At 42.4% G+C, this 16,936-nt stretch overlaps 1 protein-coding gene across 3 annotated transcripts in view; it reads left to right on the top strand.

Moving 5' to 3' along the window:
* CEP89 (centrosomal protein 89) overlaps nucleotides 1-16,936 on the top strand; it is a 98,589-nt gene that overhangs the window by 55,793 nt on the left and 25,860 nt on the right. For all 3 annotated transcript variants that reach the window (XM_032170375.2, XM_058425626.1, XM_032170377.2), the window contains exon 14: nucleotides 1,469-1,649. In XM_032170375.2, coding sequence (XP_032026266.1) covers nucleotides 1,469-1,649 — 181 coding nt within the window. The remainder of the gene's footprint in view (nucleotides 1-1,468; nucleotides 1,650-16,936) is intronic.

The following is a 16,936-nucleotide window of genomic DNA, read 5'->3' as shown; positions in this document are numbered from 1 at the left end:
CCAGACTGGAGTGCAGTGGCATGATCTAGGCTCACTGCAGCCTCCGCCTGCCGGGTTCCAGCGATTCTCCTGCCTCAACCTGCGGGTAGCTGGGATTACAGTCACGTGCCACCACTCCTGGCTAATTTTTGTATTTTCAGTAGAGGGGTTTTCACCATGTTGGCCAGGCTGGTCTTGAACTCCTGACCTCAAGTGATCTACCCACCTTGGCCTCCCAAAATGCTAGGATTACAGGTGTGAGCCACTGTGCCCAGCCACTAATTAGATATTTTCATAGAGTAGAGAGATGTACAGTTTTATGCTATAATAAATACCTCTAAGTGCTAGTGTCAGCAGACGCTTGGGAATTATTACGTACAACCATGTAACACAGGATGAAAATATTTATGACTTACTTTAGATACAAGACATAAAATAAAAGTTTAATGAGGAGAGGGAAGGAAAATAATAAATCCGGTTCTCAGTTTGGCCATGTTTGATGTCCTTAAAAATCTTGAAAATTTTGCAGCTTTAGGGACAACGTTATGACATAGGGTTGCACACCTGTGTGTGATTTAAGGCTTTAGTCTTAGGAAAGTCAGTTCCTTGAAGACTGGAATCATGTTTGGTAAAATATTATAGTGGATTTTATTTTAAAAAGTATATATTTAGTGAGTGCTTAATGTAGAGACAGTAATTTCTTTTGGCTTTTTTGGTTTTTGTTTTTGGAGACAAGGTCTCGCTGTGTCATCCAGGCTGGAGTGCAGTGGTCCAGTCACGGCTCACTGTAGTCTTGAACTCCTGGGCTCAAGCAGTCCTCCTGCCTCAGCCTCCCGGATATCTGGGACCACAGACGCATGTCACCATGCCCTGCTAATTTTTAAATTTTTATGTAGAGTTAGGGGGTCTCACTATGTTACCCAGGCTTGTCTCGAACTCCTGACCCCAAGCAGTCCTCCCCTCAGCCTCCCAAAGGGCTGGGGTTACAGGTATGAGTCACTGTGCCCAGTATGGACAGTAACTTCTAAGGACAAAGCCTTTGGTGTTAATTTATAACACTCCAAAAAGTCTTTTTTTTTTTTTTTTTTTCTGAGAGAGTTTCACTCTGTTGCCCAGGCTGGAGTGCAGTGGTGTGATCTCAGCTCACCGCAGCCTTCGCCTCCTGGGTTCAAGTGATTCTCTGCATCAGCCTCCTGAGTAGCTGAGATTACAGGCACCCACCACCACGCCTGGCTAATTTTTGTATTTTTAGTAGAGACAGGGTTTCACCAACTTGGCCAGGCTGGTCTTGAACTCCTGACCTCGTGATCCACCCGTCTCAGCCTCCCAAAGTGCTGGGATTACAGGTGTGAGCCACCACGCCCAGCCCAAAAGATCTTTAAAAGGTCATTTTTATCAGCTGACTCTCATTAGTATTTCCTAATAGCCAATAATTGTGTTTTGTGAGGTCTTCTGTGCCAAGTTTTTATCCTCCTCTTTTGATTTTCAGTTTCTAAGCTGACTAAACAACTAATGCTCCTGGAGACGAAAACCCAGGGCCAGGAAAAGGAGCTGGCGGAGAACAGGGAACAGCTGGAGATTTTACGTGCCAAATGCCAAGAACTCAAAACACACTCGGATGGCAAAATCGCAGTGGAAGTTCATAAATCAATTGTGAATGAATTAAAAAGGTAAGGATTTAATGTTTTGTCTTTTTTTTTTTTTCGAGACAGGGTCTTGCTATGTTGCTCAGGCTGGTCCCAAACTCCTGGGCTCAAGCGATCTGCCCATCCCAGCCTCTCAAAGTTTTGGGATTACAGGCATGAGCCACCACACCCAGCTGATTTAATGACTTTTTGAGTATAATGAGTCACTCTGCCTGTGGTTATAGGCAGAATGGAGAGAGGTTGCTCAGTTCTTTCTGGGTTTCTTCACCTATGGTCATGCACGGCATAGCGGCACAGGTGTCTGAAAGTGAGAATGGGACTTTTTTTTTTTTTGAGACGGACCCTCACTCTGTTGCGCAGGCTAGAATGCAGTGGCACAATCTCAGCACCTGAAACCTCCACCTCGTGGGTTCAAGTGATTCTCCTGCCTCAGCCTCCTGAGTATCTGGGATTACAGGGGCACATCACCACACCTGCCTAATTTTTGTATTTTTGGTAGAGACAGCGTTTCACCATGTTGACCAGGCTGGTCTCAAACTCCTGACCTCAAGTGATCTGCCTGCCTTGACCTCCCAAAGTGCTGGAATTACAGGTGTGAGCCATCACGCCCAGGCTGACTTTTTTTTTCTGTTAATAACTTTGGTAATAAATGATAAAGTAGAGCCTGGCTCTCCTTGAGGGCTGCAGTCTGCAGTTTGGGTGTTTGTGATTTTTTTTCATGCTGTTTTGGCCTTTATTAGTTTTAGAACCAAAGGCAATTTAAAATAGTGGAACTAGGCTGGGGGTAGTGCCTCATGCCTGTAATCCCAACACTTTGAGGGGCCGAGGCAGGCAGGTCACTTGAACCTGGAAGTTTGAGACCAGCCTGGGCAACATGGCGAAACTGCCTGTCTACCAAAAAAAAAAAAAAAAAAATACAAAAACTAGCCAGGCATGGTGGTACGCACCTGTGGTCCCAGCTACAGAGGAGGTTGAGATGGGAGGCACCTGAGCCTGGGAGATCGAGGCTGCAGTGAGCTGAGATCACGCCACTGCACTCCAGCCTGGGCAACAGAGTAAGACCCTGTCTCCTATCTCAAAAAATGATAGATAAATAAAATAGTGGAACTGGAAACCTAGATATCCAGTAATAAGGAATTAGTTAAATGAAAGGATACATCCTTGAAATGGAAGGAAATGCAGTCATTAAATATGATACGACACAAGATCCTTTTTGACATAGGAAAATAGCCACCATATATCTATGTTTTTACAATGTTGCCCAGGCTGGTCTGGTCTTAAACTCCTGGACTCAAGCAGTTCTCCTACCTCAGCCCCACAAGTAGCTGGGATTACAGGGGCATGCCCACCTGGCCGCAATATATTTTTAAGTAAGGAGTTTAGGTTTTAAAACAGCACATAGAAAATGATTACAATTTTATTTTTTAAGAAGTGTGTGTGGCCGGGTGCGGTGGCTCACACTTGTAATCCCAGCACTTTGGGGAGGCTGAGGCAGGTGGATCAGCTGAGGAGGGGATTTGAGACCAGCCTAGCCAACCTGGTGAAACCCTGTCTCTACTAAAAGTACAAAAATTAGCGAGGCATGGTGGCAGGCACCTGTAATCCCAGCTACTCAGGAGGCTGAGGCAGGAGAATTGCTTGAACCCAGGAGGCGGAGGTTGCAGTGAGCTGAAATACTCCAGCCTGGGGGACAAGACCGAGACTTTGTCTCAAAAAAAAAAAAAAAAAAAGAAGTGTGTGTGTATGTGTGTGTGTAACCAACCATAACGGTTTGCCTGGGACTGAGGGGTTTCCCAGGATGTGGGACTTTTAGTGCTAAAACTGGGAATGTCCTAGGCAAAGTGAAATGAGTTGATCATTCTAGTATGTATGTATAAATGTGTTTGTATAATTACATGTGTATGTGTGTGTATATATATGCCTATGTATGGTATGTATGTAATTGGTAATTGGCCAATTGGTAATAGTCCGGGTGGGAGGATTGCTTGAGCCTAGGAGTTTGAGATCAGCCTGGGCAACATTGTGGGAGAAAAAAATATATATATATATATATATTATATATATATATATAGTGGCTATTTTCTCATGTTGAAATATATATATATATATGGTGGCTATTTTCTCATTTTCTCACATTGTATGTGTGTGTATGTAAGAGAGAGAGATATGGTATATATACATATGGTATATATGTTAATTATGTATAGGAAACATACATATGTAACTAATATATGTATAATTATATATAAATCTTTTGTATGATTATATATAAATATTTTATATATTTATATTTATTATATATTTATTTTATATAAATTGTAAAATTATATGTGTATAGATATATAGAATTACATATATACTGTAAGTACATAGAAAAAAGATAGGCAGAATGGGAAAATATTAATAGAAAATATCTTTGGCAGATGAGATTGTAAGTGTTTCAACCAGGGTTTTCGAGAGAAGCAACCAATAGGTTAGTGAGAAAGAGAGAGAGTGAGATTTCTTTTAAAAATTGGCTCACACAGTTGTGGGGGCAGGCAAGCTCAAAATTCATATGGCAGGCCAGCCCATTGGAAACCCAGGCAGAATCTCCATCTTACAGTTTTGAGGCAGAACTCCTTCATTGAGAAACCTGTTTTTGCTCTTAAGGCCTTAGATTAGGCTCACCTACATTATCGAGAGTAAATATCCTTTATTTAAACTCAACTGATTGTAAATGTTAACGACATCAACAAAATTCTTCACAGCAACGTCTAGTGTTTGAGCAAACAACTGGGCACCACAGCTCAGCCAAGGTGACACATAAAATTAACCATCACAATGAGTCATTTTTATTTTCTTTTTTTTTTCCTTTTTTTTTTTTTTGAGACAGAGTCTTGCTCTGTCACCCAGACTGGAGTGCAGTGGCGTGATCTTGGCTCACTGCAACCTTCACCTCCTGGGTTCAAGTGATTCTCATGCCTCAGCCCCGCTCATAGCTGGGATTACAGGCATGTACCACCACATCCAGCTAGTTTTGTATTTTGTTGGCCAGGCTGGTCCTGAACTCCTGGCCTTAAGTGATCCGCCTGCCTAGGCCTCCCAAAGTGCTGGGATTACAAGTGTGAGCCACCAGCCTGGCCTCTTGTATATTTTTATATTTCCAAGTGTCCTATTCACTTTTGTAATAAGGGGGAAATAATGTTTTAAACGGTGAGCCTTTCAGCTCAGAATGGTTGACTGAATACACCTATTGACTTCTGTTTCTCTCCAACTCCTCCTTCTCCCTTCGTAGCGTTGGTGTGGGGCAACAAATGAGCTAGTGCATGTGAAGCTTGGTGCTTTAGTAAATGCTGGTGATTCCAATTACCAGAGCCTAGTTTGGACTCTGCTATTACATGCTGACTGGGCCAGACTCTTGCTTTGCTTTTCTTTTTTGAGATGAGATCTCCCTCTGTCACCCAGGCTGAAGTGCAGTGGTATGATCTTGGATCACTGCAACCTCCACCTCCTAGGCTCAAGCCATCCTCTGCTTCAGCCTCCTGAGTAGCTGGGACCACAGGCACGTGCCATAGTGCCCGGCTATTTTTTGTATTTTTGTTACAGACAGGATTTCACCATGTTGCCCAGGCTGATCTTGAACTGGGCTCAAGCAGTCCACTCACCTTGGCCTTCCAAGTGCTAAGATTCCAGGCATGAGCCGCCATGTGTGGCCAGACATGTGCTTTTCTGTTGCAGTAGAGGAAGGAAATATTTTTGCAATCATGTTCATCTTTATAATTTTATTTTTCTCAAACATCTGCTCCTGCAACCGATGTGTTTTTGTGGCTGTGTCATAACTACATAAACATACAGCCATGTACCATATAACAATGCTTCAGTCAACAATGGACCACATATACGACAGTGGGCCCATACAATTATAATGGGGCCAAAAAATTCCTATCACTTAGTGATGTCATAGCCATTGTAACATCGTAGAGCAATGCATTACTCTCGTGTTTGTGGTGATGCTGGTGTAAACAAACCTACTGCACTGCCAGTCCTGTGAAAGCCGAGGACGTGCAGTTATGGACGGTACATAATACTTGATAATGATAATAAATGACTGTGTTACTGGTTTATGTATTTACCCTACTTTTTATTGTTATTTTAGAGTGTACTCCTTCTACTTATAAAAAAATAAAGTTAACTGTAAAACAGGCTCAGGTGGGTCCTTCAGGAGGTATCCAGAAGCAGGCATTGTTACCACAGGAGGTGACAGCTCCATGCACGTTACTGACCCTTGAAGATTTTCCAGTGGGATGAGACATGGAGGTGGAGGACAGTGACACTGATGATCCTGCCCCTCTGCAGGCCTAGGCTCCTGTGGCATTTGTTCTTCATTTTTTAAAAAAAGGTCTAGAAAGTTTAAAAAAAATTTTTAATAGAAAAAAGCTTGAGAGTAAGAATATAAAAATAGAAAATATTTGTACAATGTGTGTTTTAAGCTGTGTTATAAAAAAGTCAAAAAGTTAAAAAATTAAGTTTATAAAGTAAAAAGTTACAGTATACTAAAATTAATCTATTATTGAAGAAAATCTTTAAAAATAATTTAAATGTAGCCTAATAGTACAGTATTTAGTCTACAAGAGTGTACAGTAATGCCCTAGGCCTTCACATTCACTCACCACTCACTGACACCCAGAGCAACTTCCTTCCAGTCCTGCAAGCTCTATTCATGGTAAGTGCCCTGTACAGGTGTACCATTTTTTTCTTCTTCCCTTACCTTCCCTTCACTTCCCTTCCCTTCCCTCCCCTCGCCTTGCCTTCCCTTGCCTTCTCTTGCCTTGCCTTGCCTTCCCTTCTCTTGCCTTGCCTTCTCTTCCCTTTCCTTTCCTTCCTTTCCTTTCTTTCTTTCTTTCTTTTTTTGAGGCAGAGTCTCGCTCTGTCACCCAGGGGCTGGAATAGTGCAATGGCACGATCTCGGCTCACTACAACCTCTGCCTTCTAGGTTCAAGCAATTCTTGTGCCTCAGCCACCTGAGTAGCTGGGATTATAGGAGTGTGCCACCACGCTTGGCTAATTTTTGTATTTTTAATAGAGACGGGGTTTCACCATGTTGGCCAGGCTGGTCTTGAACTCCTGGCCTCAAGCATTCTGCCTGCCTCAGCCTCCCAAAGTGCAGGGATTACAGGCGTGAGCCACTGCACCTGGCCTATCTCATCAGTCCTGGTTGACTGATATTTCATTAGGATATGTGTAGATGTGGGTGTCTTTTTTTCATTTGCTGCAGTGGGTACCTCTGCAGTGAATCCACCAAGGTCTTCAGAGGTCTGCAAATGCCCTTCAGCTATTCACTTCTTCCTTTCTAGTGTCTCTCCTATCCTCCCGAGGTTCCTGATGACCTAAGGCTGGACCTCCTGGATGGGTCCTCCACTTCTAGTACCTTTTCTCTCCATTTCCCAATCATTTGTTTCCTTAGTTCGATTCCTCAAATATATCTTTCAGCCCTTGTGATATTTTTTAAATTCTGTTGATCATGTTTAGTCTGGCTCTTATTTAGTGACTGTACTTTCTTTTCTCATGGCATTTTGTTCTTTTAAAACCTCCTTAGTCCTCTGTGTTATCTCAGTTGCCCTTGAGCTTCTCTGCTTATCTGGATCTCTCTTTCATGTTGCAATTTCTTTCATCACACCTAATGACCCTTGTTGCTTGTTCACATCTAGTCATCTGTTCTGATTTTAGGAAGAGGAACTACTGGTACTTGGTGTGTACTGTGTCAGTTCAGGGATTTTCTGCCCTGGTGGTTACCTGTGCAGGCATCTCCCTGGCTGCTGAGCAGGCCTCTGTGTATATAGATAAGGTGCATGTAATGGTCAGCTTTACTTTATGATCCAGGTCTCCCAAAAGCCAGGATAAAGGCTTCCCTTTGTAGATACAACCTGTCCCCTTAAATCTTTAGTTCTCCCCAAAAGTTTGCTAAATTTCCTTAGAGAAGTGGGTTGACACCTTGTTTTTCTCCCACCTTCATCTTGAGTAAGCCCAATCTTTCTAGAAAATAGTAAAAGCAAAGACAGCCATCTCTGCTTCCAGGTGTGACCGCCAGTCCAATCCAAAGCCAACTGGCAGCTCACCAGGAACATGAGCTTGTGCCATTTCCCGCATCACTGTTCCTTCCATGCAGGGTTGCCAATGGGCAGAGAAAGCAAGACAAAATACCCATTATTTGCCTTCCTTTCAACCAGGGTAGACGAAAGAACACATACACACCACACCTCGAGGCTTGCCCCGTACAAGTTCAATGAGCCCTTTTATCCCTACACAAAAATCTTGTCCTCATGACCTCACCTTTGCCTGAGGCATAACCCTTTCCCAAACTCCTCCCCAGACGTTCCCCCATTGTGAGCGCTGGTTCAGCAGCTGCTTTGCTGATAAATCAGTGCGTATTCTGCATGTGGCCTATCTCTGTTATGATGCCAACATGAGAAGGGGCTCCCTAGTGGAGGCTGTCGTAGGGCACTTCTGCCCTACGAAGCTCCAAGGTGTCCTCGGCTTCCGTAGCCAAAACAAAAACACTCAGTTTCCTGCTCCTCATTTTGTCTATTTTTCACTAGGTCTTCATGGAATTCCACATATTCTAGCTCTGATGAATTCCTGCCCCTCTTCCATGTTATAAATTCTCTATCCAAGCACCGCCCCTTCCACAGGAGAGCCCATTAGGGTCACATCCCCGGCTCTATCCTTCTCATTCCTCTACCCTCGACCCACCTATAAACTCTGAGCCCAAAGCCGTTCAGCCAAAGCTGCCATAAAGGCTTTCCCTCCCCAGCCAGTTCATTCTGAGCCACAAAAGTCTTTCTCCAATTTCCACTGAAAAAAGATTTGGTGGCATCTTTGTTATTTTAAAATGGTCATTTCTCCCCCTGCCTTCACCATTAGTGACTCCTTTTAAAGCTTTTTATACCTTCTTTACTTACATCTAGGGGGCTATCAAAACACAATCATGTGTCACTTAATGGGGATATATTCTGAGAAACTCATCATTAGGTGATTTCATCATTGTGTGGGCATCACAGAGTGTACTCACACAAAGCCACATGCCATAGCCTCCTGCACACTGAGGCTAGATGGTGGAGCTGTTTGTTCCTAGGCTACAAACCTGCACAGCATGTTACTGTACTGAACACTGCAGGCAACTATAAACCAATGGTAAATATTTGTGTATCTAAACATATCTAAACAGAAAAAGTACAGTCAAAATACAGTAGAAAAGATAAAAATGGGGCCGGGCACGGTGACTCATGCCTGTAATCCCAGCACTTTGGGAGGCTGAGGCAGGTGGATCAGTTGAGGTCAGGAGTTCGAGACCAGCCTGGCCAACATGGCAAAAGCCTGTCTCTACTAAAATTACAAAAATTGGCCAAGTGTGGTGGCATGCGCCTATAACCCTAGCATTTTGGGAGGCTGAGGTGGGCAGATCACTTGAGGTCAGGAGATCAAGACCAGCCTGACCAACATGGTGAAATGCTGTCTCTACTAAAAATACAAAAATTAGCCAGGTGTGTTGGCACATGCCTGTAGTCCCAGCTGCTCGGGAGGATGAGGCAGGAGAATGGCTTGAACCCAGGAGGTGGAGGTTGCAGTAAGCCAATATCATGCCATTGCACTCCAGCCTGGGCGACAAAGTGAGAATCTGTCAAAAAAAAATATAGAGAAACCACAGACATGTTTGGAGGGAAAGCATTTGTGGACTGTCCTCAGAATGTTAGACTAAAATGTGTGGTCTTTATTCTCTTATTTTAGTTTAAGATATGATCTCATCCTGTCTCAGGCTGGAGTGAAGTGGCTCAATCATGGCTCACTTGCAGCCTTGAACTCCAGGCTCAAGCGATTCTCCTGCCTCGGTCTCCCCAGTGGCTGGGACTGTAGTCACACGCCATCATGCAGGGCTAATTTTTAAGTATTTCTGCAGAGATGGGGTCTTGCTGTGTTGCCCAGGTTGGTCTTGGACTCCTGGTCTCAAGTGACCCTCCTGCCTTGGCCTCCCAAAGTGATGGGATTATAGTCATGAGCCACCACGCCTGGCCCCTGGTCTTTATTCCTTAAGCCACAGGGAATAAAAGTGTTTCATTTCATCTGGGAGGGTTTTAAGAAAGTCCTGGGGTGAGGCCAGGCACAGTGACTCAAGCCTGTGATCCCAGCACTTTGGGAGGCCAGGGCGGGAGGATCTCTTGGGCCCAGGAGTTTGAGACAGAGAAGCTCCAAAATTTCTTCAGGGAACTACAAAACATGACATAGTGGATTTGAAAAAGAAACAAATAGAATTTTTAGAACTGAAACACCCAATAGCCAAAATTAATTCTTACTCTTAAAGATGTTGTTTATATTATATGTATGTATATATATTTATATATGTAACTATTAGTTTTTTTTTTTTTTTTTTTTTTGAGACGGAGTCTCGCTTTTTCACCCAGGCTGGAGTGCAGTGGCGCGATCTCGGCTCACTGCAGGCTCCGCCCCCCGGGGTTCACGCCATTCTCCTGCCTCAGCCTCCCACGTAGCTGGGACTACAGGCGCCTGCCACCTCGCCCGACTAATTTTTTGTATTTTTAGTAGAGACGGGGTTTCACCGTGTTAGCCAGGATGGTCTCGATCTCCTGACCTCGTGATCCGCCCGCCTCGGCCTCCCAAAGTGCTGGGATTACAGGCGTGAGCCACCGCGCCTGGCCAACTATTAGTATTTATATATAAATATTTATATATATATATCTATATATGAGGATAATAAGATGGAGAGAGACTTGCAATCAGGAGGAGTGCTTTAGATACAGTGTTCAAGGGAGGCCCCTGAGGAGGGGATGGTTGATTCAAGGCAGGATGCCTGAGAAGCAAGAAGGAAGTAAAATGAAAGTAAATGATAGTGGTAAATATATAGATAAATGTGATGAACACTGAGTCTATAAAATGATAATATTTTTGGGGATTTAAGAATACATAAAATTAAAAGGCACAATAATAATAGCATATAATCAGGCACAAGGCACATGGAGTTTGTGTTCTAAAGTCTTTATATCATTAGAAGAGGATAAAAGTGTTGACTAATTTTATAATTTGAAAATATACATGATGAAATTTCTGGAAACAATGTATATAACTTTTAAACTAGTATGGGGGTAAAAAGAATGATTAAAAAATAATCCAAATAAGAGCAGGAAAATGAAAGGTAGGCAAGGGGAGAATAGAAAACAAAAAGTAAAATGTTAGATTTAAAGCCAAGCATACCAGCAGTAGATACACTAAATGGACAAAATACCCCAGTTAAAAGACAAAGAATGTCACAGTGTAAACTAAAGCGCAACTGTGTTGTCTTTAAGATATATGTCCCAAGCATGAGGATAGAGAAAGGTCAAAAGTAAAAGGGCAGGAAAAGCAGTACTACTCAAGTACAAACCAAAATAGAGATGGTAAATCTTGATCTCTAACAAGGTATAGATGTTAAGGTAAAAAATACTGCTTAGGCCAGGCATGGTGGCTCAGCCCAGAGGTTCAAGACCAGCCTGGGTAACATAGGGAGACCTTGTCTCTGCCAAAAATTTAAAAATTAACTGGGTGTGATGGCTCACCGTCTGTAATCCCAGCTACTCAGGAGGCTGAGGCAGAAGGATGACTTGAGCCCAGGAGTTTGCAGCTGCACTGAGCAGTGATCGCACCACTGCACTCTAGCCTGGGCAACAGAGTGAGACCCTGTCTCAAACAGAACAAACAAACAAAAATACTAAGCAAAGAGGATGATTCACAGAAATAAAAGGCCCAATTTACCAAGTAGAATTCACACAAATTTAAATTTGTGTGCACCTAGAAATAATTTACGTCAATATATTTGAAAATTTAGACGAAATAGTCAAATTATTTGAAAAACTTACCTTAAAACTGACTCAAGAAGAAGAATACCTGAATAGTCCTGTAATCAATTAAAAGAATTGAATTAAAAAAAAAAAATCTTCCCTTGAAAACTCCAGGCCTGGATACCTCACTAGAGAGCTCTACAAATATTCAAGGAAGAAATAATTTTAGTCTTACATAAACCTTTCTAGAAACAGAAAAAGAATTAATGCTCCTTAATCTAATGAGGTTAGTATAACCTTGATACCAAAACCCAACAGTGATAGTATAAGAAAGGAAAATTACTTTTCATTTCACTTATAAATATAGATGTAAAACTTCTATTAAATTCTAACATTCTAAAGTTCCATTTAAAAATACAACTACAATAAAGATCACACCAAATAGTGAAATGTTGAAAGCTTTCCTGTTGAAATTGGAAACAATACAAGGTTGCCCTCTGACACCATTTCTGACAACATTAACAGCACTGGTTACCAAGTGGTAACTGACACACATGGCATGAAAAACTTAGAAGGTTTGGAAAAAGGGAAAACAATAGTGTCATTATTCATAAATGATGCAATTCTATCTGTAGAAAACAAATCTACAAATCATTAAAAATAATAAGAGATTTTAGCAAAGTTGTTCAAAACAGAAAATTTATAAAAATTGCATTTCTTTGTAGGAAAAAGATGTGTAGAAAATGGTATTTTGGGCCAGGCATGGTGGTTTATGCCTGTAATCCCAGCACTTTGGGAGGCTGAGGCAGGCAGATCATGAGGTCAAGAGATTGAGACCATCTGGCCAACATGGTGAAACCCTGTCTCTACTAAAAATACAAAAATTAGCTGGGTGTGGTGGTGCACGCCTGTAGTCCCAGCTACTTAGGAGGCTGAGGCAGGAGAACCGCTTGAACTTGGGAGGCGGAGGTTGCAGTGAGCGAAGATTGCGCCACTGCATTCCAGCCTGGTAACAGAGTAAGACTCCGTCTCAAAAAAAAAGAAAATGCTATTTTGGAAACTAAGGTAATGATAGGCTATCATGATGAGAAATTTTTTTTTAATAAAAAGAAGGAACCATTGACAAAGCTTCACAAATAGATGTGGAAAGATTTACAGTACTTCTGTTGGGAAAATTATGAAACTTTATTGATTATATTATTTCACTGGGTGAAGAATTCCAAGCTGACAGGTTTTTGGTAGTTTGTGGGTTTTTTTCCATTGAGTTTTAAAGATTCTGGCTGTTCATGGTCTTTTGGCTTGCATCATTTATGATGAAAATCTGCTGTCACGGTTATCTGTATTCTTCTGAAGATAACGCGCATTTTCTCTGAGGCTTCTTTTAAGAATTTTTCAGTGTCACTGTTTTTCAGCATTTTAATTGGGATATGTCTTAGCATGGTTTATTTCTTTCTTTCAGACCCTTTTTTACACAGGGTCTGGCTCTGTTGGACAGGCTGGAGTGCGGTGGTGCAATCACTGCTTGCTCTGGCCTTGACCTCCTGGGCTCAAGTGATCCTCCTGCCTCAGCCTCTCGAGTAGCTGGGACTACAGGCATATGCCACTGCTCCCGGCTAATTTTTAAATCTTTTGCAGAGACAGAGTCTTGTTATGTTGCCCAGGCTGGTCTCAAACTCCTGGCCCTGAGGGAGCCTCCTGCCTTGGCCTCCCAAAGTGCTGGGATTACAGTGGGGGGCCCCACACCTGGCCAGCATGGTTTCTTTACGTGAAGTTCATTAAGCTTCTTGGGGCTATCAGTGTGTATTTTTCATCAAGTTTGGAAATCTTTCAGCTATTATTTCTTGAACATTCTCTTCTGTTTTTCCCTCTCACCTCTCCCGGACTGCTTGATGTTGTCCTGTTGATCGTTCTGTTCACTTTTTGCCCACACTTGTTTCTCTCTGGGCTTCAATCAGACAGTGTCTATTACTATGTCTTCAACTTCGCAAATCTATCCTTCTACAATCTAATCTGCTGTTAGTCCCATCCAATATATTGTTCACTTTGTGTAATGATTTTTCCCATCTCTGTAAGAAAGATCCATTTGAGTCTTTTTTGTGTTCTCCATCTCTGTCCCCAGCATGCTATTTTTCTCTTCTTTCTCAAATGTAGGAGCATGTTTTTCTAAAAACCTTTGTTTGCCAACGCCATCATCTCTCTCACTTCCGGATCTGTTCTGTTGATTTTTTTCCCTCCTGATCATGGATCATATTTTATTGCTTATTCTCGTGCTTGATTGGGTGCTGGATGGTGTAGATTTTATGTTGCAGGATGTTAGACTAATTGCATTGCTTTAAATAGTGTTGCATTTCATTCTGGTGCACACTTAAGCCACTAGAGAATTATTGGATTCTTTCTTTCTTTATTTTTTTTACTTTCTTTTCTTTTTTTTTTTTTTTTTTCTTTCTGTGGAAACAGGGTCTTGTTATGTTGCCCAGGCTGGTCTTGAGGTCCTGGGCTCGAGGGATCCTCCCACCTCAGCCTCCCAAAGTGCTGGGATTACAGGCGTGAGCTACTGCACTTGGCTAAGCTGGATTATTTCAAAGCAGACTTTTGTTAGGGTGGGCCCAAAGCAACCTCTAGTCTTAGGGCTAAGTTAGCCCCACTACTAAGACAGTAACACTCTTCTAAGGATTCTATCCAATATCTCCTTTATTATAAGGCCTTTCCATTCTGACTGGTGGGTGCATGAACTATTTCCTGTTCTTTGTGCATGTCAGAAATTATTCTGCCTACTATTTGTAGTGTTTCTTTCCTCGGCTTTAGGCAGTTTCCTCTCACACACGGACAGATCAGTACCCAGCCGAAGACCCTTCAAGATCTCCAGAGCCCTTTCTCCCTCCGTGAAACGCCCTCTGCCCTGCCCTGGAAATTCCAGCTGCCTTGACCTCCCTGTTCTTGGATCTCTGGCTCCTGGGCTCAGCAGGTGTCTGCCAGACAGGAAGGTGGAGGGAGCAGTTGCAGCACTCACCTTGTTTTCTCTTCCCTTCGGGATCACAGTCCTGCCTCGCCTGTTGTCCAAAGTCCAAAAACTGTTGTTTCTTCTGTTTTGCCTGGTTTTCTAGCTGAGGGGTAAATCTGGTCTCTGTAACTCTATCTTGGCTGCAGGCAGAAGTCTCGGTATTTTCAACATTCTTTAACCTTTTATCATTAATCCAGTTCAACAATTTATCCAATAAAATAATAGTTAAATAAGTTTTCAGTGAAAGAAATGAATCCTGGAATTTGTATGTTTTACAGTTATAGTTGACAAATCTTAAAATCATACATTGTTGTGTATCCCTGCTGTGCTGGTAAAGGATGCCGCCCCTATCCCAAGTTACTCTCTATGCAAATTCGGTAAAACCCAAGCTGGTGTTCAACAAAATAAGTGCCCCTTTGTTCTTTGTTTCTTTTGTCTTAAAAACATGTATTTATAATTACATTATTATGGAAAAAATTGTTTCAGCAGGTTTTTTTTTAAATCTGGCATTTATAACCATGTAAAAAATAGAGCTATCTTAGATTTTTTTGGAAGGAATAGGGTATACACACACACACACACACACACACACACACAGAGACAGAGAGAGAGCAAGAGAGAGACAGAGACAGACAGAGAGACAGAGACATAAGCCAAAACTGGGAGAAAAAGAGGTTAGATCATCACCATCAAAGAAATGTGTGGCCGGCGCATATCTACAACTATCTGATCTTTGACAAACCTGACAAAAACAAGAAATGGGGAAAGGATTCCCTATTTAATAAATGGTGCTGGGAAAACTGGCTAGCCATATGTAGAAAGCTGAAACTGGATCCCTTCCTTACACCTTATACAAAAATTAATTCAAGATGGATTAAAGACTTATATGTTAGACCTAAAACCATTAAAATCCTACAAGAAAACATAGGCAATACCATTCAGGACATAGGAGTGGGCAAGGACTTCATGTCTAAAACACCAAAAGCAATGGCAACAAAAGCCAAAATTGACAAATGGGATCTCATTAAACTAAAGAGCTTCTGCACAGCAAAAGAAACTACCATCAGAGTGAACAGGCAACCTACAGAATGGGAGAAAATTTTGCAACCTACTCATCTGACAAAGGGCTAATATCCAGAATCTACAATGAACTCAAACAAATTTACAAGAAAAAAACAACCCCATCAAAAAGTGGGCAAAGGACATGAACAGACACTTCTCAAAAGAAGACATTTATGCAGCCAAAAAACACATGAAGAAATGCTCATCATCACTGGCCATCAGAGAAATGCAAATCAAAACCACAGTGAGATACCATCTCACACCAGTTAGAATGGCCATCATTAAAAAGTCAGGAAACAACAGGTGCTGGAGAGGATGTGGAGAAATAGGAACACTTTTACACTGTTGGTGGGACTGTAAACTAGTTCAACCATTGTGGAAGTCAGTGTGGCGATTCCTCAGGGATCTATAACTAGAAATACCATTTGACCTGGCCATCCCATTACTGGGTATATACCCAAAGGACTATAAATCATGCTGCTATAAAGACACATGCACACGTATGTTTAGTGCGGCACTATTCACAATAGCAAAGAGTTGGAACCAACCCAAATGTCCAACAACGATAGACTGGATTAAGAAAATGTGGCACATATACACCATGGAATACTATGCAGCCATAAAAAATGATGAGTTCATGTCCTTTGTAGGGACATGGATGAAACTGGAAAACATCATTCTCAGTAAACTATCGCAAGGACAAAAAACCAAACACCGCATGTTCTCACTCATAGGTGGGAATTGAACAATGAGAACTCATGGACACAGGAAGGGGAACATCACATTCCGGGGACTGTTGTGGGATTCGCTGACGTGTCAGCGGCTGACGTATGAGAACTCATGGACACAGGAAGGGGAACATCACATTCCGGGGACTGTTGTGGGGTGGGGGGAGGGGGGAGGGACAGCATTAGGAGATACACCTAATGCTAAATGACGAGTTAATGGGTGCAGGAAATCAACATGGCACATGGATACATATGTAACAAACCTGCACATTGTGCACATGTACCCTAAAACCCTAAAGTATAATAAAAAAAAAAAAAATGTGTGGCCGGATGTGGTGGCTCATGCCTGTAATCCCAGCTCTTTGGAAAGCTAAGGCAGGAGGATCACTTGAGCCCAAGAGCTCAAAACTAGTCTGGGCAAGATAGTGAGACTTCATTTTTACAAAAAATACAAAAATTAGCCAGGTATCCTGTGTGCATGTGGTCCCAGCAACTTGGGAGGCTGAGGTAGGAGGATCGCTTGAGTCCAGAAGTTCGAAGCTGCAGTGAGCCATGATTGTGCCACTGCACTCCAGCCTGGGCAACAGAGTGAGACCGTGTCTCACACAGACACACACACAGTGTGTGCCCAGCCACGCCCTCTCTGCCGTGGTCTAGCAGCCTGGTCCCAGGTCCTCTAGGGCCCAGGATGGGGAGATGTTTCCACAGAGGCCT

This window comes from Hylobates moloch, unplaced genomic scaffold (genome assembly GCF_009828535.3).
Source record: "Hylobates moloch isolate HMO894 unplaced genomic scaffold, HMol_V3 SCAFFOLD_12, whole genome shotgun sequence".
In the NCBI taxonomy this organism is placed as follows: Eukaryota; Metazoa; Chordata; class Mammalia; order Primates; family Hylobatidae; genus Hylobates; species Hylobates moloch.
The sequence above is the reverse complement of the archived record's forward strand: the minus strand, read 5'-3'. Positions and strand labels throughout refer to the sequence as shown.